Source organism: Fusarium tjaetaba (genome assembly GCF_013396195.1).
Source record: "Fusarium tjaetaba strain NRRL 66243 chromosome Unknown NRRL66243_c0000234, whole genome shotgun sequence".
Taxonomy (NCBI): domain Eukaryota; kingdom Fungi; phylum Ascomycota; class Sordariomycetes; order Hypocreales; family Nectriaceae; genus Fusarium; species Fusarium tjaetaba.
Window position 1 is genome coordinate 47,167 of NW_023501430.1, and position 25,009 is coordinate 72,175.

Below are 25,009 nucleotides of genomic sequence, written 5' to 3' on the forward strand. Positions count from 1 at the left end.
CAAGTCGACTGCCAGTATCAACCGAGGTGAAGCTAACACTGTCCGGCAAGCCCTGTTTTACAGCCAGATAATACGTAGCACATCCATCACATCGTTCCCATCATGATTCCCTGCAACCGAGTTAAGCAGAGCCTTCCCCTCTCTACTCATCATCCTCGCAGGTGTTCGTATTTCGCCTAAAAACGCGTGATACCAATAGCCACATCTTGCCCGGAGGCTTATCCCCACTAGCCCTGCGAACAAGCCACCACTGAAGCGTCATGGCCGCCATCGCACTGTTCCACACGAACGCTACCATCATGCCCACTGAGAAAGATAGCGAAGTGGATATATGTCTTGTGCCGCAAAGACTCATAACTTGGAAGTCGTCGATTCCGTCGGGTAGGGCAAAGCCCGAAAGCATGAGAACAGCCTGGCAAATGAAGATGTCGGTGTAGTTGACCATCATGTGGACCCGGCGCCATCTCCGGCTTATTGAGATCTTTGGTCTGAGGTTGTTCTCGATGAGGTAGACTCCTACTGCCAATGTCGCCAGAACTGCTGTGACTAACCCAATAATCTGGAGGATTTATCATCAGTACTGTTGTGGCGAGACGAAATACCACTTACCCCATGTTCAGTTCGAAAATGGTCTGAAGACCCCATACCGGTTAGTCCGCATAGCAGGCCAATGGCCAGTAGAGGGAGGAAGAAGACGCAGAAAAGTATCTTTTGCCAACTCTCTATCCGAGCTTTAAACAAGGGTCGCTCGATGAGTTCCCCAAGAGCTATCAGTGTCGAAAAGATCAGGATTATAGGGTATACTATAAAGAAAGCGAGTGTCATAGCGGCCACTAGATGTCTCAGCAATGCCCAGACTGTAGAAGCTAAAAACTTACCGTGTATACTCGTGAGTATTATCAGCATAGATTCCGAAAGTGTATTGACGTGATAGCTGTTCTCGGGAAAGTCGATTAGGTAGGTGTTGCCTGAGCTTGTGATATTGATAGGGCACTTCGGGACCTGCATATCCGATCCACGAGTGGATGTGAGGTTTCTTTCCAGTTCTGTTCTTAGACCGGCGATGCCTCTGTTGAGCCAGCATGTCGAATGGCCTGTCAAGATGTCCAAGTTACTTTGCAAGAAGTCGGTAACATAAATCTGGTTCTGTCTTGTCCCAAAACAATATTGACGCCGCGATTCTTCATCTGATCGTGGTGCGTTGAAGCCTCGAGCTCTGGACAAGCTGTTGATGCTCACACCGGTCTCGCCATTGACATAGTCGAGATCGTGCGCGGCGACGCTGCTGACTTGGTCCGAGAGTAATATTGACACGGACCATGCCAGAAGAAACAGTTGCTGGTTGCGGACTATCATAATGAAAACATGTGTTGACGACGATCAAGAGAGTCAAACGGAAAAAAGGAGCAATAATGAGAAATATATCTAACATTGAAGCCAAGGGCTATGTAACCGCGCAAGGGGCTGATAACTTTGCTTACGTTGCGCATGAAGACACGCGTTTAAAGTTAGATTTGAAGCTTTGACGCTTTCCCGCGGGACGCCGAAGTAAAAGGTGGGCGTCGTGGGTTTGAAGCTAAACTTGAGGCTAGAAGATTGGTTGTGCAGGGGTCTGTAGTATATAAGTTGGCCACGCCCTGGCATCCGAAATGTCAGAGTCACGTCTGACAACATCACAGCTTAACAAGAAGGATGACTTCCACATAGTACGGTATCAATTGATGGCCCTCGTCTTACTGAGACTGTTTACATATTCTGGTGCACATTCGTACGTTTCAGAGCTACCTGATCGCTGCGCCCGAACATCCCCAACATAAGAGGCAAAGGTATCATGGCCATGGCCAACACAGCCTGAAAGACAGTAAAGTCCTTCATGTTGCGAGGCGGGTCAGCACTCTCAGCAGCCTTCATACCGTTACCGAGAATGATGAAACAACCTCCAAGTAACTGACCGCCAGCCCAGGCAGTAGTGCTAGTGATCTCGGCGCCCGCGGGATACGAGAACTCTGTCAGAACCTCCAAGACCACAGGAACGATAGAAAGTGACGAGATGCCGATGCAGCACAGAATAGCGTATAGTGCACCGATCTCTTTTGTGCTTGGAACCCATACCAGAGCCAGATAGCAGAGTCCGCCGACTACTACTCCGCATTTCGTTACGAGGATAAATTTCTTGGTTCGGTCGATTATGGGAGCTGTGATGGCAGAGAAGATGAGACCTAAAACGATGAGGAGACCGCCTCCAATACCGGCCTCGGTATCCGAGAAGCCGTAGGGCGTGACGATCTGGTTGATCAGGGACGTTGTGGCGACGAAGAGACCAGTGTAAACCCAGAAGGGAATTATAATCAGGTAACATTCCAACGATCGAATCAGTATGCGTAATGAGGGTAAGACCTTGGGCCGATTTGTATCGTCAATCGCGGAGGGGGGAGTTGCTGGCGCGCCTGGAACAAAGAAGCCAGCAATGGCCACGGCAGATGACTGTGATGATGAGCTTCTGGACGATGGTCTCGGAAGGAAGAGCGGAAGGTTGAGACATACAATGATGGCAACGTATAGAACCACAGAAGAAATATCACTAGGCTCATTCGTCCACAACGGAACGACGATGGATCCAACCGCAGCTCCAGTCGGATTTGCAAGACTCATAACAGCAGTCGCCGTCACACGCCCTTTACTCGTAAACCACGTTTCAGAAAAGCGCGTCGGGGCACTCAGCACAAGAGACTGCGACATGCCCAGCAGCGCTTGAGCGACAGCGACGACTGCAACTTTATTACCGTCGGAGGAGTAAGACCCAGCATAACGGATCCAGTTGCCGATTAGCAGAAGCGCACTGCCGCTGATGAGGGTCGGACGAAGGCCCCAGTCGAGGAGCTTGATGGTGACGAGGGTCATGGCGAAGTTTGCAAAGACGAAGATGGTGCTTAGCCAGTTCACCATTGTTTCGTCTACTTTGTAGAACTTGGCAGTTGATGAAGTGACGGGTGAAAAGGTGAGCCACTGGAGGTATCGTCAGTATGCCGTGTTCTGTTTGACCAAGGCCAATTGTGTTAGGGAGAACAAAATCGCTCATGTGCAGGTTGTTCTGCTGTAATGGTAACAAGAACGACATACCGACCAGCTAACCATGATGTTCAGTAGTGTCAACACCACAAGCCCGAACCAACGGATCTTGTACGTTCTATACGGCTGCTCGATACTACCGCGCCTGACCGAAGAGGTCGAGTCGTCGGGGGCAAAGACTGTCGGCGAGTCAGGGTTTTTCTTGTCCACATCACCTGTAGACTGAGTAGCTGGAGCTGTCTCAAACACGGAAATGCGAGATGTCGATGCCATTCTGATTACTGGGTTGCTGTTTGTCTATTTGGTGAAGGTTCAACAAAATGTTACGAGTTTAAATGAAAGGCTCTATCTCTATCTATTCTCTTACATATGCAAACGCGTATCATTGTGATACACGAGTCAAGCAGAGATCTCCAAGGCTAGTTACCCCGCAAATGCAGATTTATTTTATCTTAACGCCGAGATTGACAATCAGTCCAAACTTGTTTATCACTGAACGGGCCCGCGGGTCGCGAGGTGCGGGTTGCGCGGGCCGCCTCTTCTCCCCGCCTCATTTTCTCAACATTAAGCCGATTGCGCATTGCATTGATCGGCCACGATGATTCCCCCGGACACTCCGCTCGTATTGGGTTTCACATTGTATTCTACACCGACTCCATCGCAGTCAAGCATCAAAAGTTTACGCATCATCACCCAGTGAGTGGAAATGGCCGAGGAACATTCCCCAGAGTCAGTTGGTCGAGTGGTAAGACCTCATACCCATGCTGTATAGTCAATGTCGAGATGTACCGTCTAATACTGGCTTTCATGTTGGCGTAGTGCGACCGATGTCGTCTTCGAAAGGTAGGCTGTGGCCTTATCTACGTTTGTACAGTGACTAAAATTGAAGCGATAATAAGATTCGATGCGATAGGTTATTCCCGTGTTCCAATTGCCGCACAGTCCAAAAAGCCTGTAGCTTGGTCGGATCCACGCAAGGGATACGGCAATCTAAACAAAGAGTCCTCATCTCCTCACAGTAGTAAGTCTCTCTACCAAACGCCTGCCAACCAGAACATAGCGTAGGTTGATTAACTTTATTAAACACCAGCGAACAAAAGATAGATCGGATAGAGAACCGTCTCGAAGGTATCGAACAGCTCTTGCGTAGGGCTTTCGATGAAGAACCCAGCAGCAGAAGTGTTCCAAGACCTCCCGCGTCGTTACCCACAGACTCAATCAATGTCTCTCAAGACTTTGGAGACAGCATCATCAATGGACCGAGCCATGTTGAGTCAGAGATGGCCTTGGAGGGCAGCAGCTCCATGAAGGCTGCTACAGTATACGCAAGCGACTTTTTCCAAACTGTGCTTGGACAATCGCCTGCCGCGGATACAAACGCGCGCGTGAAAGCTGCTTTGTCGTCGCTGAAACAGATGATTGAGATCAATAGCTACCGCTACATGGCGGATCGGGTGCCGCCGAGTCGAAGAGAGACTCAGAATGATGGATTACGAGACCTGGCAATGCCGCCTCTGCAGTCGGTTCTCCCAATTCTCCGAGAATTGAAAGGTACACTTTATCCTCAAGCCAGTTTCTCATGGCGTCCAAGTCTGACATGTCAGCAGAAACAAAATTGGCTACGCTGACCGTAGTCACTCTCTTCATCTCCAAAGACAGACTCATCGACTGTTGCCGAGAGGTATACTTCGCAGTCGACAATTTCTCACTTCCGACATTCTTGATCGCAAACGCGACGCTCCGTTACTTGTTCCAGGAAAAGGCCCAAGCGACACAGGTTCCTTTAGCTCGTGAGGAGTATCGTAAATTGTCTCAACTATGTCGAGATAATCTCGAGTCGGCCATGAACAAGTTCAGCGTTGTCGCGCCACCTAGCCTAGAGAACGTAGAGGCTTTCCTCTTAGTAGTAAGTCTGCACATGCTACTACACAACTTGGAGAGTGATGCTAAGGCTATCCAACTAGGCCATCTATGCCATAGAGGTGTCGCAGCCAATGCTTGCCTGGCAGCTCGTATCTGGTGCGGGAGGGATTTGCCAGACTCTTGGCTGGCACCAACTCGTCCCAAACAGCGACAGCACCACTGATCGGAAAACATCTCTCTTCTGGCTGACTTACCTCCTTGATAAAGGACTCTCCTTGCGACTCGGTCGGCCGGCTGTCATACACGATGACGAGATTACGCTGCCGGAAAGATTTGACAAGGCAGATGTGCCAGGCGGATGGAGGGATCTTTTGACCCAATGGATTCGCCATTCTAGACTTGTTGGTAGGGCGTACCAAGATCTATATAGTCCATCGGCCCTGCGGAAGTCACCACAGGAGCGTGGAGAGCGTGCAATGACCTTGGTGGCGGCCCTCAAACGGATCATGGATGACTCGTTGATGCCGCTTGGACAGGCACATCTGATGAAACGCAACACAGGAAGCTTTGGATCGGCGCCTAATAGAATGATCAAGACGGTTCTTAAGGCTGATGAGGTATGGTATTGGACGACCCTGACATTTATACGCAGGGCTATTACGTCACATGAGGGTGGACATGGAGCTGTTAGCCCTGCGTGTCTGGAATCAGCTAGAATGGCTTTTGAAGCACATGGAGAGTGCATGAGGATGACTGACCCTAGCTCAGAGACAAAGGCTCTATATCTGCTATGGTACTGTTGCCTGGCCCCCTATTCTCGTCTTGTATTGAAAGACTGCTAACCGGTGCTTTGTATGCAGGACAATTATTTACACACCGTTTGTACCGCTGATCGTGGTGTTCTGTAATGTCATCGAAACCTCCAACCCAGGAGACATTCGTATACTGGGAGAGTTCTGCGAATCACTCAAGCCACTATGCGATATTTTCGAGGCTATCCAGGAGCTACACGACCTTTGTCAGGTTCTGTATAATCTGGCCATCTCATACGTTGAAGCGAAAAGGCAAAGCCAAGGGGGACTTGATAAAATGGTCGAGGATGGGTTCGACACTCAAACGAATGGCATGCAAGGGGCGGCTTCGTTCAGTAGTAACTACTTCGATACCTTCTCTGTGGGATCGGGCATTCCGGTACCTCAGCTGAATGATCATGTTGCGCAGGTTCGGGACTGGATTTCGGGGAACATGCATTGGATGGATGTCTCGCAAGAGGACTTCTCAGAGTTCTTGGCACAGTTATAATAGTGAAGGCGCAGGAGAAAACAGGATTCTGTCTTGTACGAATTCTCTTTGGTCTGGAAGTGCTCACATTAAGTCTATGGAGATTACTACCGCCCATAAGGTTAAGCCTTAGATTGCGAACACAGGTGATGAATGAGAGCACGATATTCTCAGAGGCAGCGGAATTTGGTCCTCGCCGTCTGAGACGTGGGAAGACTTTTATCGAAGGGTGTTGGGATGTAGGCTGGAACATTGGAAGTGACCCCAGTTCCCGGGCTCCGTAGATGATAAACTTCACTATGATATCCCAAGTTGAACATGCGATTGCTCTAGTTTTAAGTGTGACGGGTTATGAAATGCATAATGTATCTAAAAAGAGATAGCCAGCGAGTGAAGAGGATGGAGAAACATCTGAGATATAAAATAGCCACAACACCAACGTCGCATGTAGGTAGCACTAATCTAGTAGATATACCCGGATCCATCCAAGCCCTTCATCGGCAGCAGACCTCCTGTTGGTCCCCATTGCTAACACCATTGGCGGGGACCAGGACACTCTTGTTGACAGCCTGAGTGCTAGGGGGCACGTCAAGAGCAGGATTGCGATCAAAGAAGTCAGCCGGCTTCAGCGAAACAGTAATAGCCTCCGCAGGCATAACTGGGTAGTCCTCCACCCTTGGATTATGCGTGAGACCATACGTCGCCCACACGACCAGATCTTCGCCTCGAACATTATCATTCCGCGCCGCGTAATCCGCCACACCGTCCTTCTCAATCATACTCTGGTTAGTCCACTTTCCTCCGGCCCAGAGGTCATCATCCTTGTACCGCGTCACCCACATATGATGCTCTGCGAAGCGAGCGCGTTTGCGGACGAGGGAGGCTTGATCGGCCATGAGGAGCTGTGCTGGTGGGGCTATAACCTTGTAACCGACTGGGTTCTTGGAGATGGGGTTGAGCTTCTTCTCGTTGACGATCTTGAACACTCGAGCCTTCTGTGGGTCGAAATCCAAGGCGCAGCTCTTTTCGACAAAGGTCTTGTGCAGCTTCCAAGCATTGCCGTAGGGATTCTCCTCGGACATGGGCAAACCGATGGAGTCTTCCTGTACGAGAGTATTCTCAAGACCATCGATCATAGGGTCGATACGCAGACTGAAGAGATGCTGGTGGTTGGCGGCTAGAACACCTAGAGACACGACGTTACCCCAATGGCTAGTCTTCCCCTCGTCGATGAGACTGGTGGCGAGAATTCCAGTGGCTCTTGTCTCGAACTCGATGGTTCCGTTTTGCCAGAAGTGCCAGGAGAATGCGTATTCGTAGTTTCCGACGGTGATGATGCTCTGAACCACGAGAGTTCGGGCTCGGGTAACGGCGGCAACATCAGTTCGGGCATTGGTGTGCTTCCATCCAATACCAGCGTCCTGATCCAATAGTTAGCAGGGTACTTTTTTCGCAGTGGGACAATGACATACCTGTTCGTGCAGACAGATCACGTTGGGAGCTTGGTAAGGCTGTCCGTCGGAAGCGGTGAGCAAAGCATCGAAGTAACTGATATGCCCCAGGCAATCACAACCGAGCTTCAGGTTATTTGCTGTCAAACCCGCTCCAGCATCGCCGAGATCAAAAGCTTGTCGACGATGGTAGGGATATCTGGGGTCTGTACAAGAAGGATTAGTCAAAGTTCAGTCTTTTGCGGGTTGCTCTTACCTCCATATGGTACAGTCATCTCGCTCATGCTCAAACGATAAAACGTCTTTCGTCCATCATACCTGACATCATGAATAGTCATGCCCTCTCGCCAATTGAAGCCAATGCGGAACCGCCACTTCTGCCAAGAGATGGAGTTTCCATCTTGCACGGTGTAACTAGGTCCTTCAGGCTGCTGAACGATAAGAGGCTTGAGGCCTTCTCGCAGCGGAACGCTCAGAAGATCAGGGTGATATTCATTCTCAACGCAGTGAGCAAGAGGGGCCTCTGGTGCGGTATGAATGGCCGCTCCGTCCTCCTTGCCACCCGTTGGCAGAGCGTCAATCCGAATGAGTTTCAGATCGACAGAGTCAATGACGGGGGAAATGGGAAGTGGGTAAGAGTACATGTTACTCTCCAGGTGATTGTGCGGGGCTCTAGCGTACAGCATGGCCTGGACCAGTCTCGGGGTCTCCAGGGAAGAGTCCTTGTCTGCTCCGAATGGCCAAGTGTCGCATTGGACTGTCACGTTGGGGTCCAGACCTAATTTCTTGATGGCCTCCAGGACCTCGGGGTGAGATAGAATGGCATAGTTGAAAGCAATGACCTCGTCCCTGTTGAATCAGTGTCAGCTATCTTCCCATGCATTGTAGCAAGTGATACGAACCTGTCGAAGCCGGCATGATCACCAGGCTTGGATAAAGTCGACTTGACCTCCGTTCCTGTGTCCAGACTGACAATGCTTTCGGTGAAACCTGGCTTGCCAGGGAAGGTATAGAGGACTTCGGCACATCTAGGTACGAAAGGGCGGGCAGGGATAGGAACACCGTTGCTCTCAGCATCCAAATATGGAAGTAGAAGTGACTTGGGGGGTTCGGAAAGTGTCGTGTGCTTGAACCTGACCTCCTCCCTTCCCTCAAACTTCTCCTTGACGAGCCCTCTCACTATGTCTGCAGCTTTGAGCATCTCCTCCTCGCTCAAGGCGTGGAGGGGATGGGTGCGATGGCCTTGAACAGTCATGTTGTCTCTGTTATTCGTATTAAAAGTGTTGAAGCGCTGTGCCTTGACAATTGAAACTGTTCATGACGCTGTATTTATCTTATGAATTTTGTAACATCTCGCATTCAACCTTTGCTTCGGAGTCTTACCCGTAGGCTACCTAGCTTCTGTATCACCTGAACACATCGTAAGTAGCACAGAGTAGCTGCCCGCAAGCTATCATCTCCCGCGGACACCGGTTGGAAGATACTCGACGATTGCGGCCCGCGGCGTAGATAATCGTGTTCCATCCACTGTTCACTGCTTCGTATCTTCTGAAACCCGTTCGCTGTGCGGCCCGCGGGGCGATGCATATCGTATCGCGCCTTATCTACGCCCAATAAAGTCTCTTACTTACTGCGGCTAGCGGTGCGACTACCCCGCAGTCGACTGGCCTAGTAACGCCCGCGCGAGGGTCATTTGCCTGAATCATGATACAGTTGTTACTGATCTGCCGAGGCACCGTTTCAACGTGTTGTAACGACGCCTCTGTAAATGCAATGTTCTTTGTTTCTATGCAGGGTCTAACCGTTGATGTCTCTTTTGGTGTATCGTGCGTGTTTTTTGCTAGACCAGAACTGCCAAAGCAGCTGGCAAGTCCCATGATTATACCACAGTTTGACGTTCGAATGGTAAGGGCTGGGTCTTGATTTGCGGTCGAAGGCCTTGAAACTAGGATGATCGAGTTCTCGGTAGCGAAACAAATATAATTGCAGTTTAACTATTTGCATTGCTAGAATAAGGGTTCTGGAACAAACTCGTAGAAAGCCAAATAATAACAATTCCATCTCATCTACCCTAAATATCAATATCCAAAATAGCTCGTAGACACTTAATTGATGAATCCCTTGATCCTCATCTCAATCTCCGTCCAGCGCCAGAGCTCCTCCGCCATCTTCGCATCCTGCGCAGCTGCACTAGTCTTGCCAATGATACCGACAGGCTTCAAATACTCTCCGCTCATATCCCGTTGAAAATCTGGGCTCGCGATTGCAAATAGAGACGTATACGCCGCAGTCTCAAGTGGACTGTAGAGTCTGAACAGGCGCATCACAGGGATAAGTAATTGCCAAGCCCACGAACCGGTGGCTTTAGTGCCTAGACCACTTGGGCATTTCGTCAGGACATGTCATAGAATACGCTATGGATACACAGACTCACGTGTCAATTGTGCCGGGATGCAGACTGGCGGTCCAAATCTCTTCCTTTCCGTCATTGTCAGATGATGGACCGTATCTGCGATGTAGTTCTTTGGCATGCAGGATGTTGGCTAGTTTCGACATTCCGTATCGCGAAAATGCGCTGCCGTTGGTTTGGTTTATATCGTTGAAATCGATACCTACCGAGGGAGCAAACACGAGATGGCCGTCGGAGCTGACATTGACGATTCGGACGGTACCAGGGCTGGTCAATCGCGCAGTCTCGGTGATAATAGGTAACAGAGTGTAGGTGAGGAGCCAGTGAGAGAGGTAGTTTGTCTGAATGGCCTTTTAGTTCCGGATCATGGCGTTTCTGATATCATACTGACCTGAAATTGAGCTTCGTACTGATCCACGGATTCCTCGTATGGTGTTGCCATTATACCCGCGTTATTCACCAGACCGTGGAGCCTTGATTCTTTTCTAAGCAAGTTATCAATAAACCTCAACCATGATCGCGATGGGCCAAATTCGATGGGAGTACTTACCGTGCAAACTCCTCAGCCGCGGCCTTGACAGTCTTCAAATTCATCATGTCCATGACCAAGACGGATATATCTGCGTCAGGATTTTGACTTTTGATCTCAGCGATTGCAGCGTTGGCTTTGGCCTCGGATCGTGCGCCCATGTACACCTTTGCCTTGTGAGCTGCCAATTCCACTACGGTGTTGAAACCACTTGTTCATTTGTTAGCCAATTCTCACTTCTACAGCTTGAACATGGCGGGATTCATAGTCAACATACATTCCGGCATTGCCGCCAGTTACAATGTAGACTTGCCCCGATAGATCAGGGAGTGATTGTGGTGTAAACGCCATTGCAATTGTAAGTCGGTGCTAGGATATGGCTTTGTGTTGTTGCGGTGGAGATTTGTACAGTGAGAAGCTGCTAGTTCTTTAATATTGAGAACATGAGTCGGCTCGGGCCCGCGGATTCCATATTTTCCCTTAGCTAAATATGGACAAGATGTGCATAACCCCAGGAACCATCTACAAATAGCAACTTCAAAGGCACTACATGAATTGACATTAAAATGGTATTTCATAGCTAGTTCGTGACTGTTATCAACGATCAGAAGTAAAATTAAGGAAATGGGGATATTATAGAGTGGTACTACTTTTTGATTTTCAAGTATCTTTTAATTATTTCAATTCCCCGTTTCATAGCTGCAATGTTGACATGTGTAAAATAGCATATAACATTCGCTACATACCTAGACGCGAACTAATATCTTGACCTGGGTGTCCTTGTGGTTAATCAGTGCTTTCAAGCCCTTTTCCTCAATGTCCTCCATCTCGATCAAACTAGTAATCATTGGCTCCGGTTTGAGATCACCTATCCTCGTCAGCAATCTAGCACCCAACAGTCACGATTGAAAAGCCTTACCGCGTGCAAGAGCGTCGATAACCTCCTGGAATACCGATGCAGTATAGGTCGCCGCGCCTTTGAATGTTCTCTCATTCAGCATGAAATAGTTGGGCGAGATGGTCACCTCGGTAGACCAGATGGCGACATTTACGATGACGGCTCGGGGTCTGGACGCCGCGAGTGCAGTTTCCAGAGTGCTCTGCATGCCTGCGCAGTCAAAGACGACTTGAACGCCTTCTCCCCCGCAGAGCTTCTTGCACTCTTCACCTACATTCGTCTTCGTGGGGTCCAAAACAGTGGTGGCGCCGAACTTGGTTGCGAATTCTCTTCGTTTGTCTGCAGTCTCGGTGACAATGATCTGGCTTGCGCCTTTGCTCTTCAGAACTTGGAGAATGGCTAGGCCAATTGGGCCAGCACCGAGGATGAGAGCCGTGTCGCCAGGCTTAAAGTCGCTCTGCTGCACAGCATTCCAAGATACCGCTAAAGGTTCGATAAGGGCTTGTACGGTTAGTGGAGTGTCGTGAGACTAAAGGGTAGGTCTGCATACCAGCAACCTGTAAAGGTATATTATCGGGAATCTTGAAGACAGAATATCGCGGCACCGTTGTGTAGGTGGCCAGCCCCCCTCCAATGCCTGTTACAAGGTTAGTCACAGAACCATCTTGTAAGTCTGTGTGAAATTATATACCACTCAGCCCGATGAAGCCGGAATTGGTGCAGCAATTGATCAGACCCCTCTGACAAGAACCGCATGTTCCGTCAAAGATGATGGGCTGTACAACTACTCTGTCTCCAGGTTTTAGGTCATCAACCTCGTTACCGACGTCGGAAACAACACCACTGTACTCATGGCCGATAATGACCGGGGCACATTTGCCAGTCACAGGGTGGGGTGTTGTTGGAATCAGCAGAGCACCCTCAAGATATTCATGTAGATCTATATCTGCATGTGAGTAACCACATTGAACAGTGGTGTTGGTATGTACCTGTTCCACAGATTCCCACAAAAGCCGGCTTCAGCTGTGTTTTGAAGTCAATATCGTCATATTCGCGGCATTCCTTTGGAGTTGGGGACTGACCTGAACATCTTTAGGACCAGGCTTTGGGACATTGACTTTCTCGATTCTGATGTCCCCCTTGCCGTGGTACACGACTGCCTGCATGGTATCTGCCATATTGTAATTTCTTTTATTTCCCAAACAAGACTTCTAGAGGTTGTATTCAGAAGTAAACTTATCAAGGTCGGTCTAGCCTGCAACCGAGCTGGAGCCTGCAGCAACACAATATATGACTCTTCTGATCATAGCAAGGCGTCAATTGCCGCTTGCAAAGACCCAACTGCCTTATTTCCCCATGGGGCTGTACGAATGCGGGGGTTTAGCTGTTTGGCCTCACGGCTCACCGATCTCATAATTTGTCGCCCCGCGGCGCGACACACCCGCGGAGCACCGAATTCCCTAGATCGACAAACTTTGGGTCTAGAACATGTGGTTGGCCACAGTCAGGTGGGGCCTCAAAGCATGATGCAGTGCCGAGACTACGAGTCCCGGGCCATTGTAGCGGATTCTAGCCGAGTGGTCAGGCACTATCGCTAGCTTCACGCAAGTATCAGTATTCACATATATCACCATGTACAGTAAAAAATCAAGACATCACGTCACTCAACTATCGGTTTCAATCAACTGCCAGAACTCTCTACAACCATCCTTCTACCTTCAAGATGTCTACCCAAGCGCACTCTAAGCCTCGGAAACTGAGGATTATTCACGTCGGCGCTGGAGCTTCCGGTCTCATGACCGCTTACAAGGCTGAGCGCATGCTTCAGAACTATGAGCTTGTCCTCTATGATAAGTGAGTTGAGACTTTTTTATAACGCTTAGAGGCAGGTTCTGACATGCTCTGTCCAGAAACCCAGTCATAGGCGGGACGTGGTATGAGAACCGCTACCCAGGTAATACAAGAACTCTTCTCTCCCTAAAGTCTGCTGAAGGTTAACATTCCAGGGTGTGCTTGTGACGTACCTGCGCACATTTATACGTATTCGTTTGAACCCAACGCTGAATGGTCTCGCTACTATGCGAACTCTGCAGAGATTTATGACTATTTCCTCAGATTTGCAAAGAAGTATGATCTCGAGAAATATGCTCAGCTGCGAACCACAGTCATCAGCGCGACATGGGATGAGGCCGACGGGAAATGTAAGTTATTGCACTAATGTTGCTAGGTTTGAGATACTAAGATTCTCCGGCAGGGGCTGTCAAGTTGAGCCAGGATGGCAAGGAAAGAATGGACTACTGCGACGTATTGATGAATGGATCGGGAGTCGTTAACAAGATGAAATGTGAGTGCATCTTGATCCAACGCGAGCTGCCATGTCGATTCTCACAGCCTCTCAGGGCCCGATGTTCCGGGCCGATCCTCCTACAACGGCACCATAGCTCACAGCGCGACCTGGGACCCCAAGATCACTTGGGAAGGCAAACGGGTTGCACTCATCGGAACAGGCTCAAGCTCTGTTCAGATGCTACCAGAACTTGCAAAAGGTCAGTTCATTGAAACTGCGGCTTTGTTCAATACTAAAGTGGACCCGTTTTAGGATCAAAGAGCGTTCACGTCTTTGCCAGAAACTCCGTATGGATCGTCCCTTCACTGGGTACAGATCTCAGCAAGGCCAACCAAGAGGGCCAAAACTCTTCTGAGCAACCAAGCACGCAGATTTATTCCGAAAAGGATAAGGATGAGTTTCGAAAAGACCCTGCTGCACATCTACAGTACCGAAAAGGTCTTGAGGCAACCCTGACACGTAACTTTCCATTCTTTCTCAGGGATTCTCCAATGAGTCAGTGGGCTACTGCTGCTATCAAGCAGGATATGCTCAAGAAGCTTGAGAGTGCTGATGAGGAGCTAAAACAAAAGCTCATTCCGTCGTGGCCTCCGGGATGTCGGCGGATTACAGTAAGTGAATCCAGATCTTTAGTTGAATCTCCCGTTGACATGAACTTCGCAGCCTGGTAACGATTATCTAGAGAGTTTGGTCCAGAACCGTAAGTTATACTGCATCACTAGCTGCTATGACTGACCCTCGCCAGATGTAAAGGTTGTCTTTGAGGGCGTTGCAAGATTCACTCCCACTGGACTGGTCTCGAGCGATGGGAAGGAGTTTGATTTTGACCTGATTGCCTGCGCTACAGGGTTTGACATCTCATATACTCCGCATTTGTAAGCGTATTCGCCTCTGGGCTCTAAAAAGTGGATTACAGGAACACCGCTGATTTGAGTGTTGTAGCAAAATCACCGGCATCGGTGGAGTTACGATGAAGGATGAATGGTCCGAGGTACGTTAAATATGTACTCTTATTTTTCGGAACCTGTTCAATTGACTTGCCCGGCGTTACCAGAATCCAAACATCTATCTCGGCATCACTGGGCCCAAGTTTCCCAACTATTTCGTCATTAATGGGCCAACTGGAAATTGGGGTCAGGGTTGCGTACTTCCCTCGGTATGTAAAGATCCAGCTCGCGTTTAGGAAGTCCTATATCTAACATCTTTCCCAAAAATCAGCACGAGGTCCAAATAGAGTATGCCATGCAATGCTGCATCAAAATGCAGAACGAGGGCATCAAGGCCATGGAGGTGAAGGAACTTCCCACCACGCAGTGGAACGAGCATCTTGACAACTGGCACACCAAGTACTCTGTCTGGGCCGGCGACTGTCGCTCTTGGTACAAGGCGAACAGGACGGACGGACGGGTGTATATCTGGCCTGGCAGCATGCTTCATCTGCTCAAGACTATGAAGACGCCTAGGTTCGAGGACTTCAACATTACCTATAGAAGCGATAACATATGGGACTTTCTTGGGAATGGCCGCACTCAGATTGAAGAGCTGGCTGAGGAGGGGTTTGATGTTGACCTTGCTCCGTTTATCCGAGACCACGATGTTCCCTGGTCGATTGATGATCATCATACCCTCGTAGGAGCTGCAGGTCGTAAGCATAAGCTTTGAGCGTCATGACGCGTGGATTTGGTATTGGTCCAGATATTGGTTATTTCAAGGTTGTATTAGAAGGCTTCAAAGTTACTTGGAGCTAAACATCCAATATCAAGCTTTGTCCAACTCTATCGAGGCCGTCTTGATTACTTCACCAATATCGTAATCCCAAATCGTAGGTAGCGTCTCCTTCAACTCCTCAAATATCCGACCAAAATCACTACCAAGCTCAGTTTGACGTTCAAATAGTTGACCAGCTCGTCTGGACTTCTCAACGACCCATTGACATCTTTCCCGTCTACTTATGTCAAAGGCAGAGAACGCAGCTTCAATATCGAATCCTACTCGGACTCTGTCATGCGCCAGTATAGATGCCAAGACAGCAGCATCTTCGATACATAATCCTGCTCCCGCACCATGATGTGGCGATGAAGCATGTGCTGCGTCCCCAATGATACATACTCGGCCTTTGGCAAAAGTCGGAACTGGATTGTCTCCTAGATCAAAGATGGCCCACTGTCCAATATCAGTAAACACGTCAGTCGTCTTGAAGCAAAGTAGATGTGTACTCACACGGTCAAGCCTCTCAGTATTGTCGAGTATTTTCAGCACAGACGGTCGGAAGCCTTCGAAATCATGGAGAAGATCCTCTTTCGTGACCGGGAGAACAAGCTGTCTTTCACTTGGCCAGTCGTCGGAGCTTGAACAATATGCCACAACATTTAGCATTGTCCCGTGTGCAACTGGATAGCTTAACAAATGCTTGTCCTTCTCAGCTAGTCGTTTCGCAAGTGAAATCAGACTTTGGTCCATGCTTAAGAGGTAGACTGCACAGGACGACTTACCCACATGGTAGCATTGAGAGCTCTCTCCTCACCCAACACCTCAATTGCTTGTGGCATGGGTATCATTCCTCTGTAAGCATATTTGTGCGTGTATGAGCACTTCGATGATGGATGGTCCGCCCCAACTAGTATATCGCGAAGTTTGGATTTGATGCCGTCACAGCCAACAACAGCATCGGCCGCTTCACTCGAGCCATCCTGGAAGATAAGGCGGATCCCACCACTGTTGCCTTCCTCTATTATCTGAAGTTCTTTGTTAAACTGCACCACATCGCTGGGTAAGAGCTTGATAAGTTCATTTGCAAAGGCGCCCCGGTGGCAACCCTGAAGTCCAGTACGATTCTCGACATGGAACAGAGGGGAGTCGGTGGTCGCTGTCTCCACGCCGTCGAGAAACTCGAACAAGAACTTTTTCTTGGACTCCCAGGTGTTGCCGTTGGCGACCTTTTTAAATGCATTATGCACGCTTGGATCGCAAGCTTTCATGGCATCTTGTGCATTGGGACTTATTCCCAGCCCGGCACCAATGTCGCTAAAAGCATGCGCTCTCTCGTAAATTTTGCAGGGAATGTTTCTTTTGAGAAGCGAGATCGCGAGGACAATTCCTGCGATACCGCCGCCAATGATAGCGATCTGGAAGTCTTTCTGATGTTTGCTCATGATTAAATATGGTATTTATGAGAGGAGACAAATCTCAACCAGTAGTAGACTTCTGTGGTCTTTATATTTCATCATACCAACGTATGCCAAAACCGGTAGTTGTATGCGCATACAGATCACCCTCAGCCTCAAACGTACTGCGGTTGGTCAGGACCATTACTCATCCGGACTCGACGTTGCTTTGACTTCCATGTTTCATGTGCTAGTTGCAAGCTACTGCCTTGCCGTGAGTTCCGAGTTTAGTAGCGGGCGCAACCCCGTTACATTGGATCTGTGGGAAACAGCCCCGGAATCGAATTCCGTCTAATTCCGACTAAGTCATATAACTTCAGGCAGAAGCATTATTACATGTCTAGCATCTAAGTTAGGAGCCTAAAGCATAATCTTCTCGTAAGCAATCATTTAAGTGCTAGGGTAATGCATTAAATAGCGATTGGAGGTTACGGACCTGGCCTTCTGCCCGGTGCCGCTCTGACCCGGGGCACCAACGGAGTCCGAACTCGTACAGTACGGCAGCTCCACAATGCAGATCACTCTCTGATGTAAATTGGGTGGAAATATGAGTGCCGTGATGCCATTTGTTGAGTTTGAAGTTTCCCGCGTATTCAACAAAAGCTATCGCATCCCTCGGCATTTTCCATCCGCTTGTACAGACTTATCGGAAAGCGAGGCGTAAGTCTCGTGAATATTGCTACCCAATACACGTTGATCCAAAATCTTACATCTTTATAGTAAAAGTTTCATAACGTGTCTATCGGGATTTATTTCAGGCAGGAGACGGTATAATCCTTTCAATCGCTCCCATAACTCTTCTGAACCCACCTGGCGGAGCGCTATGCGGAGACGGCCCGGCATAAGCTTCGAAGTCTGTGGACACGACGCACCGGTATTCTTGTGGGTCACATTCATGCCGAGCATCAAGCAATTTGCCAATGACTATTGCGCAACAGTCCGGAAGAGCAAAGCTACTGCGTTTCGAATATCGAAGAACCTATTCTAACCTTGTAGATAAGTATTTAGAACCTTCACTCCTTCTTCCCACTCGCCGGATTGAATCAGATTTATCTCACTCCAAAAACCATGTTCCGCCGCCTCAAGCTCCGTGTATCGCAACTTGGCCTTGGGATTGAGCTCTCGCAGCTTGGCAACAAACTTCCTACTCCCCTCGATCGGGACTTCACTATCATCGTTGCCATGATGCAACCAGATGAAAGGAAGCTCCAGCGCCAACTGAGGCTTGTCTTCCAGACATTCTATTGGAAACAGACTTCGCTGGTCGCCGAAGAAGCTGGTGTATGTACCGTGCTGCACCATTGCGATTGGGAGATTTGAGATCGCTCTGGTTGATGGTTGAGGACCGTCAGGAAGCTGTTTGAGATGCTGAGACACGAGTTCGTAATCGATTTGTGGATATTGGCCCATTTTCTTATGGTAGGCTTTGCAGAAATGGTCGCTTCGCATGTCGATCATAGGGTAACTGGCGATGACTGCTCTGAATGCAGCTGGATGGCGCAATGCTAGTTGTATTGCAAGGTAGCCACCTGGAATCAGATCATTGTCAGCGTTTTATCTCTCGCCCAAACGAAGAGGGTTCACTCGCCCGCACTCTCGCCCGCTAGCAGAACCCTCCCCAGGTCTGCTCGGCTCTTCCCATTTGTGACGGATCCAATGGCCTCGTCCAAGCTGCTCTGAACCCAGGACCAGACGCCTTCGATGTCTTTAAGTATCTCAATTCCATTGCTCTCTGGGATTAATCTGTAGTCACAAGACACCAGAATTGTGCTATTCTCAAGAGCATACTCAAGAATTCTCGGGGGTGTAAGTTGTAAATTGTCACGGCTGCCGTAGACGAGGAAGCCGCCGTGAAATCGAATAAGGACTGGGCGTTCACCAGGTGGCAAGGCCTTTGGGACAAGTAGATCGAGAAGAATGGGTTGCCCCTCAATCACCTTGTAGGTAAACGTGGAGACGTTAAACTCGTCAATGCGCAAGACGGGGTCGGATGCCATTGCTGTTGCTTTTTTCCTGTGGCGATGATGATTGCTCCAAGCTCAACCCCGTTTTCTCAATGTAACATATCTTTCAGTGTGTCGGCTGCTTAAGTGTCGCAGAAAGAAAAATAATCACATGGCTTCAGTGTTGGTATGGCGGGCCGCGGGCCCCAAACTTCGGCTTGTCTTGGAGATCGGGCACCTGCGCACTATACATCATTGGTGAAGCACTTGGTGCAATGAGTGCGATAGTATCCGTACAAGCCGACAAGTACCGGGTAGCTCGCTCCGAAATCCGGGCTCCCGCGGCGTCCGTGGGTCTATTTTCTCAACCTGCTTGAGGCGCAATTGTTCCTTGTCAACAAAACTTCATCAAAGACTGCAAGGCTCAAGTTCGAGGAAGCAGCTTTGTCCACAATGGACTCCACGGCGGCGCTGTTTTGATCGAAATGACCGGGGAACGTTTTCATCGAGAATGTCACTTTATCGGGCACTACTAGATTCTGTCTGATGACTGGTGGCGATGCTAAAGATAAATGCGTCACTGGTTATCGCTCTTTTAGCATTTTGTGAATATTGAAATTATCTAGATATCCGTACAGAGTATAGTTAGCATAAATATCAAGTATCAAGTCAGGACAGTTTTCTCGCGTGGAAATAATATTTAAATCCCCATTGCCGCATTCCTTGGGCGGGATGCCCCTGATCAGCACAGTTCTAACTACGCTATCCCGTATGCCCAGCCAACCTTAAAACGTTTTTGGCCATAAAACGCTTAACTAAGATCCGTATCGAACAGACTATTGAACAGGGCGTAAGCTAAAATGAAATGGTCTCGGATTTTGTTCAATAGTTCAGCTTTGTTTCAATAGTGTCAATGCACAATGGCCCACATAACGTGCTGTTGGTCGTGAATCGCAAGTAAAAATGGCCAAGTTAGAAATCCCGTCTAGCCTGAAATGTAATCTCAGGGCTCGTAGCTAATCTATTGCTGGCTAGCTGCCAAAGAGGAAAAGGCCCAGAATATCATTCAGCTGGCCACAAAACGACTTTAATTTTAAAAAATTCTCAGCGGCTAACCAATAGTGTCTTATCGCTCTGCATCATTGAGTAAACATAGATAATTCGTTTAAATCGCGCGAATTTCATTCTACACTCTTGGCTTCTCTCGTTGGTCCCTGGTACCATTTGCCTTCTGTCTCTTCATTCTCAGTTCTGAAATCGCCTACGATGAGGAACCTGGAATTTGGTTGGACCCTCTGGGCCCTACTGCCCTTTCTCTCTACGTCGTTCTCAGAAGCAGCCGCACCGGAATCCTGCAGTGAAATGGGCAGCACCTACGACGCTTCAGTAAATGCGTTCAGTGTTAATTGCAACAAAATCGGGGGTAATGCAGCTACTTATGCTTATTATTCTCTCGGGGATACATTCGCATCGTGCATACAGAGATGTGACCTCGATGATGTTTGCGTTGCTGCCAATTATCAACAATTTACCGGCGATTGTGAGCTAGTTGCCGCATTTACTGAGGAGCAGCCGTCGAGTGACTACGATATCGCTGTGAAAGCATATCAGCTAGTAGAGACTACAACGACTTCGATTGCGTCTACATCTGAGGTGATTTCTACATCTGATATTCTGTCTACATCTGATGCGATTTCTATGTCTGAGGCGATTTCTACATCAGATGCGATATCTACATCTGATGCGATTTCTACATCTGATATTCTGTCTACATCTGATGTTCTGTCTACATCTGCAGCGCTTTCTACGTCAGACTCTGCATCCCTATCATCCCCATCTTCAACAGCAACAACATCGGATATTATATCTACCTCATCAGACTCTACGTCAACCTTAACCTCATTACTGTCAACAGAAAAATCCACATCTGAATCAACATCGATACTCACAACATCCGGCTCATTGGTATCTTCAGCTATGCCTCTTTCCGACTCAACTACATCAGAGGACGTGACCACTTCGTCTTTCACTTCGTCTGTCTCGACATTTGTTACTCTGTCCACCTCAGCAGTTTCTACAGAGTCATTCATAACATCTGGATCATTCTCAGCCTCTTCAACCTCAGAGTCTACATCATCTCCCCCAACTACATCTACAGCCGAGTCCGTGACCAACGTTGCATCAACCTCTCTGTCCGCTATTACCACTGCTTTCCAGACCTCAGTCGCCAACCCTACAACCGCCTCGGCTTCCACGACTGTTTCAACCACTTCAAGTTCTGCCTCCAACGTTCCCTATGTGGATATGTACGACTACCTAGGATGCTTGGAATCGCAGGAGGAGTTCCCGTCTTTCACGGAAATTGCCACTGCGTCAGATATGACAGTGGAGAAGTGCATTGAAATTGGTTCCGGGAGCCAATATATCGGTGTTCACCGACGGTATGTGCTAAACTATATGATCAGAGAGTCCTTCAGCTAATTGTTTTTAGATCTTGCTACAAAGCGGATAACCTTTCTGGGACCGATTTTACCGCAGATTCAAAGTGTAATATCCGGTGTCCTGGTGATTCCACTGTATTATGTGGAGGAGACAACAACGCCCAGACAAGAAGACGTAGATCTATTCCATCTAACTTCTTCTTGACTCTCTACCGCCTCTCAGCCTCAGCATCTTCAGCATCTTCGGCATCTTTGTCCTCTACGCTGATGCCCTCTTCGCCGGTCGTTACTTCGCCAACATCAACTGCACATTTGACCACGAGCCGTAGCGACGCAGGCTCTTCCTCCGATGACATTGCTACGAAGACAGCAGAGAGTACTGTGATAACCGATATCGCCACTTCTTGTATCACTCGCACTACACTCACAGACACAGTAACGAGTGTCACATATGTCACAGTTGATTCAAGCCTATCTGTGGTCACTACTTGTGTTCCAGTCACCCTGGTATACAGTCCTTGTGGCTGTGAGCACGAGACTTACCCAGCCGTCGATATGGTGACTGTTACCTCTCCCTGTAGTACTCACGGATCCTACAGAAAGGACATTACCACCCTCACAATCCCAAAGGCTTGTGAGACACTGACCAGTGATGGACAGCCTGCAGTCCAATATCCTTCTGGCTGGATCTCGTCTCAGACATATTCTGGTCACGGCAGTTATTACCTAGCGCAGCCAACAGCGGGACCACAAACCGAGTCCGGGCCAGACAATAAACAGCCTTCTCGGGGCAAGGCTTCAGCAGGAGGGGCGAAGGCCAAGCCCACTGATCGTCCACAGAAAGCGACTGGAGAGCTATCCTCGGAAACTGGATCTGAAGGCAATGGCCTCCCTAAGACTACACCCAATCAATCAATACCCTCAGCCCCCCAATACACGGGTTCTCCGCAATCGTCAGTTCATTACGAACAGATCCCGGCAAAGGAGTCCAATGCCCCAGACACTCCTTCTTCATCATGGACGACTCATCACGGCAACTACGACACCTCAGCTGCGGCGAGCAAGACAGGATCAACCGACGAGGTATCTCAAAGCAATGTGCCGTCAGAGTCTGGCGCCAAGGGTTCCGCGCCAGTGACTGTTTCAGGAGCTAGCCGACATCGTTGCGTGACTTGGGCTGTTGTTGGCATTGCCCTGATGTTTTATTGAGAATGTCATGCGCTGATAGAATACGGATGGCGAAGTTGGGCGTAACCATGTAAGATTTGTTAATCCATTAATAGCCCTAGGCCGTTTTTTCTAGATGCGCGCTGGTCATCTATAAAGCAGACATAGTTAATGTTCTAAGTACATATTCATAACCCAAAGCTCTGAGTAACCCTATCTATAGTGGCGCTTATAATTATAAACTTGATTTTCTGCTTTATTTATTCCTTTCATTTCTTGATAGACATACCAGATACATCCGCTGTACACGGAAGGCTAAAACTCAACCTTACCCTAGGGAATTGGTGTAGGCAGGGACATAAGCCTGCAAGTGTTGGGTAGCTTGCTCGGCAATCCGGGGGCCCGCGGCGTCCGCGGGTCTCCTTTGATTATCTACCCCGCGTTTGATGTTCGCGAATGTCAGATAACAAGATGATTAATCGACTTCTCGGGTTGCTTGAGGCATACAAGAAGACGTCGAAGTACATCAATTATAACATAAATGTCAAGCAGTTAAAAATCTACTTCCCGCAATTATCTCAATCTTTTCCAACCTCCAACAATGGCTGACTTGTACTCTTGGTGTTCTGTGTTGTTGACCGCAGTAACCGTGACCCTTGTCTGGTGGGGGAACAAGAAACAATATGCCCCAGTACGTCTATCCAGGAAAACTGGCCTTCGTGACCGTAAATGACTACGCCAGCAACGAAGCGCTGATATCTTGACATCAGAAAACTTCTCTTCCACAAGATACTCACCACCACCATCAAGAGTTGACGAGCGATTACAATGACATCGAGCCACTGAAAGACTTTGACCTGAAAACGGCCGAGCCAGTGCAGACTCGACCATGGAAACCCAAGTACCACCTCACCATGGGCCTTGAGAAATGCACTTTCTCGGATATCATGCCTATTGACAAGACCTTGGAGAAGAGACTTGCTCTTCGACGCAAGATTGTCACTGAACATTCCAATATGGTCATTGCTTCTGAATCATGCTCGGAGGCTGCCGTCAAGGAGTTTTACGAGTGGATGGTCAAAACATACCTACCACGACGGTATCCGTCTCTCTACCGTTTGGAGGGGGATATGCTTGTCGGCCCAGCATCGACTGAACTCCCGCTCGACCCGCCCAACGATGCTAATAAAATACTCCGCTTACTTGCCGAGAACGTCGATGCAGAGCTGTTCTTTCTTAAGAGGCAAGGTGACACTTACGTTGCGAAAGCACTAATTCTTTGCTACGCATTTTCCTTTAATCCATCTCTAAAACTGAATAAAACCTTGGCGGAGATTCATGGCCCCGTACCTGGTTACAAGGAGAAACTTGAGAGGCCTATGAACCGCTACTTCACTTCCTTACCAAAAGGCAAAGTTGTGAAGCGGCACAACTGGAACATATCCATTGGTCGCGAACTTTTTGCACCGAGGGAAAATCCATTGACTGTTTTGCCACTGTGGTTGATGGGTTGGATCAAGAAGGTTCTCGAGTGGCTTGGTATCGAGGTGTTGAAGATGAAGAGTGCTGATTTAGACCCTGATGAAATGAACGTTCGGTGTGAGAGACAGACGCTTCATAGATTGATGGAGAATGATGACACGTTGGTGTTTACTTTCAAGACGTATCAGTACCCTCTGAGGCAGATTCGGGAGGAGGGAGGAGGACCGGCGTTGGCTGAAGCGATACGGGGGATCGATCGTGGGAGTGTGCCTCAGATCGCCTGGTATAAGGCGTCGGTGTATTGGGGACAAGCTGTTGTAAAGTATCTTCTTGGTGGAAGTTCCGAATAGTCTTGGGAGAATTGTAATTAAATTCGAAGTGTTTGTCTAGTCTGAGATCAATGAGAATCTGAACACGAAGCATACCAATCACATTCAGAGAACATTCTACGCTGTAACCTGTGTGCCTTGAACAGTAGTAAAGCTTACGTAACTTAGAGTAAGAACGTTGCTTGAGGCTCTCACATCAGGCGTGTTCAGACCTGTAGCACTGCCGCGTCGGCATTCGCGCTTTGTTCATGCTTGTGTTGACACTCAGGCTCAAACGCCATGGCAAACATACCTTCTGCCACTGCCAGCACGCGAGAAACCGCGATGTGTCCGTCTGACACTGCCAATGGTCAACGCCCAGTGCCGAATAGAACGAAAAGCAGCTGCCAGTGGCCAAGAGTCTTCACCCAAATCGTCCCAATAAATACCTGGCCTGCTGTCTCTCTTTCCTTCTCTTTTCTTTTCCTCCTTCCAACTGATCATCGATCTTCACTTTCTACCTCTACCACCTTCATACCTTTCATCCATCTTCTACCCTTCTTCATCAACATCAACCAACATCTATCATCAACTTCACAAACTTCCCATCCACCATCCATCTTACCAACAGTTGTAGTTAACAGAGACACACTCAC

General features: G+C 48.7%; 10 protein-coding genes across 10 annotated transcripts; 4 read left to right on the forward strand and 6 right to left on the reverse strand.

Moving 5' to 3' along the window:
- Positions 1-142: 142 nt before the first annotated feature.
- FTJAE_10147 (permease of the major facilitator superfamily) lies at positions 143-3,342 on the reverse strand (the record flags this gene model as incomplete). The annotated part of the gene is made up of 5 exons (XM_037342959.1): positions 143-559; positions 610-833; positions 879-1,289; positions 1,773-3,006; positions 3,121-3,342. The coding sequence occupies 5 exons, from the start codon at positions 3,340-3,342 to the stop codon at positions 143-145; spliced, it is 2,508 nt and encodes an 835-aa protein (XP_037202800.1).
- Positions 3,343-3,667: 325 nt separating this feature from the next.
- FTJAE_10148 (uncharacterized protein) lies at positions 3,668-6,234 on the forward strand (the record flags this gene model as incomplete). Its single annotated transcript, XM_037342960.1, has 7 exons — positions 3,668-3,765; positions 3,889-3,912; positions 3,969-4,090; positions 4,174-4,620; positions 4,677-4,975; positions 5,034-5,725; positions 5,793-6,234. 7 exons carry the CDS (start codon positions 3,668-3,670, stop codon positions 6,232-6,234), a joined length of 2,124 nt encoding a protein of 707 aa, XP_037202801.1.
- A 473-nt stretch (positions 6,235-6,707) lies between these two features.
- On the reverse strand, positions 6,708-8,919 carry FTJAE_10149 (copper amine oxidase 1; the record flags this gene model as incomplete). The annotated part of the gene is made up of 4 exons (XM_037342961.1): positions 6,708-7,634; positions 7,686-7,870; positions 7,921-8,513; positions 8,567-8,919. The coding sequence occupies 4 exons, from the start codon at positions 8,917-8,919 to the stop codon at positions 6,708-6,710; spliced, it is 2,058 nt and encodes a 685-aa protein (XP_037202802.1).
- Positions 8,920-9,769: 850 nt separating this feature from the next.
- On the reverse strand, positions 9,770-10,954 carry FTJAE_10150 (NAD(P)-binding protein; the record flags this gene model as incomplete). Its single annotated transcript, XM_037342963.1, has 5 exons — positions 9,770-10,043; positions 10,099-10,415; positions 10,466-10,547; positions 10,625-10,813; positions 10,881-10,954. 5 exons carry the CDS (start codon positions 10,952-10,954, stop codon positions 9,770-9,772), a joined length of 936 nt encoding a protein of 311 aa, XP_037202803.1.
- A 395-nt stretch (positions 10,955-11,349) lies between these two features.
- FTJAE_10151 (alcohol sorbitol dehydrogenase) lies at positions 11,350-12,679 on the reverse strand (the record flags this gene model as incomplete). The annotated part of the gene is made up of 6 exons (XM_037342964.1): positions 11,350-11,471; positions 11,523-12,002; positions 12,052-12,138; positions 12,193-12,441; positions 12,491-12,524; positions 12,584-12,679. The coding sequence occupies 6 exons, from the start codon at positions 12,677-12,679 to the stop codon at positions 11,350-11,352; spliced, it is 1,068 nt and encodes a 355-aa protein (XP_037202804.1).
- A 545-nt stretch (positions 12,680-13,224) lies between these two features.
- Positions 13,225-15,510, forward strand: FTJAE_10152 (sterigmatocystin biosynthesis monooxygenase stcW; the record flags this gene model as incomplete). Its single annotated transcript, XM_037342965.1, has 11 exons — positions 13,225-13,355; positions 13,412-13,455; positions 13,508-13,702; positions 13,756-13,845; positions 13,901-14,047; positions 14,101-14,459; positions 14,512-14,548; positions 14,594-14,723; positions 14,791-14,839; positions 14,903-15,004; positions 15,115-15,510. 11 exons carry the CDS (start codon positions 13,225-13,227, stop codon positions 15,508-15,510), a joined length of 1,680 nt encoding a protein of 559 aa, XP_037202805.1.
- Positions 15,511-15,606: 96 nt separating this feature from the next.
- Positions 15,607-17,000, reverse strand: FTJAE_10153 (salicylate 1-monooxygenase; the record flags this gene model as incomplete). Its single annotated transcript, XM_037342966.1, has 3 exons — positions 15,607-16,011; positions 16,069-16,195; positions 16,345-17,000. 3 exons carry the CDS (start codon positions 16,998-17,000, stop codon positions 15,607-15,609), a joined length of 1,188 nt encoding a protein of 395 aa, XP_037202806.1.
- Positions 17,001-17,996: 996 nt separating this feature from the next.
- On the reverse strand, positions 17,997-19,009 carry FTJAE_10154 (alpha beta-hydrolase; the record flags this gene model as incomplete). The annotated part of the gene is made up of 2 exons (XM_037342967.1): positions 17,997-18,541; positions 18,607-19,009. 2 exons carry the CDS (start codon positions 19,007-19,009, stop codon positions 17,997-17,999), a joined length of 948 nt encoding a protein of 315 aa, XP_037202807.1.
- A 1,923-nt stretch (positions 19,010-20,932) lies between these two features.
- FTJAE_10155 (extracellular alpha-1 4-glucan glucosidase) lies at positions 20,933-22,605 on the forward strand (the record flags this gene model as incomplete). Its single annotated transcript, XM_037342968.1, has 2 exons — positions 20,933-21,396; positions 21,447-22,605. 2 exons carry the CDS (start codon positions 20,933-20,935, stop codon positions 22,603-22,605), a joined length of 1,623 nt encoding a protein of 540 aa, XP_037202808.1.
- Positions 22,606-23,164: 559 nt separating this feature from the next.
- On the forward strand, positions 23,165-24,395 carry FTJAE_10156 (uncharacterized protein; the record flags this gene model as incomplete). The annotated part of the gene is made up of 2 exons (XM_037342969.1): positions 23,165-23,254; positions 23,334-24,395. 2 exons carry the CDS (start codon positions 23,165-23,167, stop codon positions 24,393-24,395), a joined length of 1,152 nt encoding a protein of 383 aa, XP_037202809.1.
- Between the last annotated feature and the right edge of the window lie 614 nt (positions 24,396-25,009).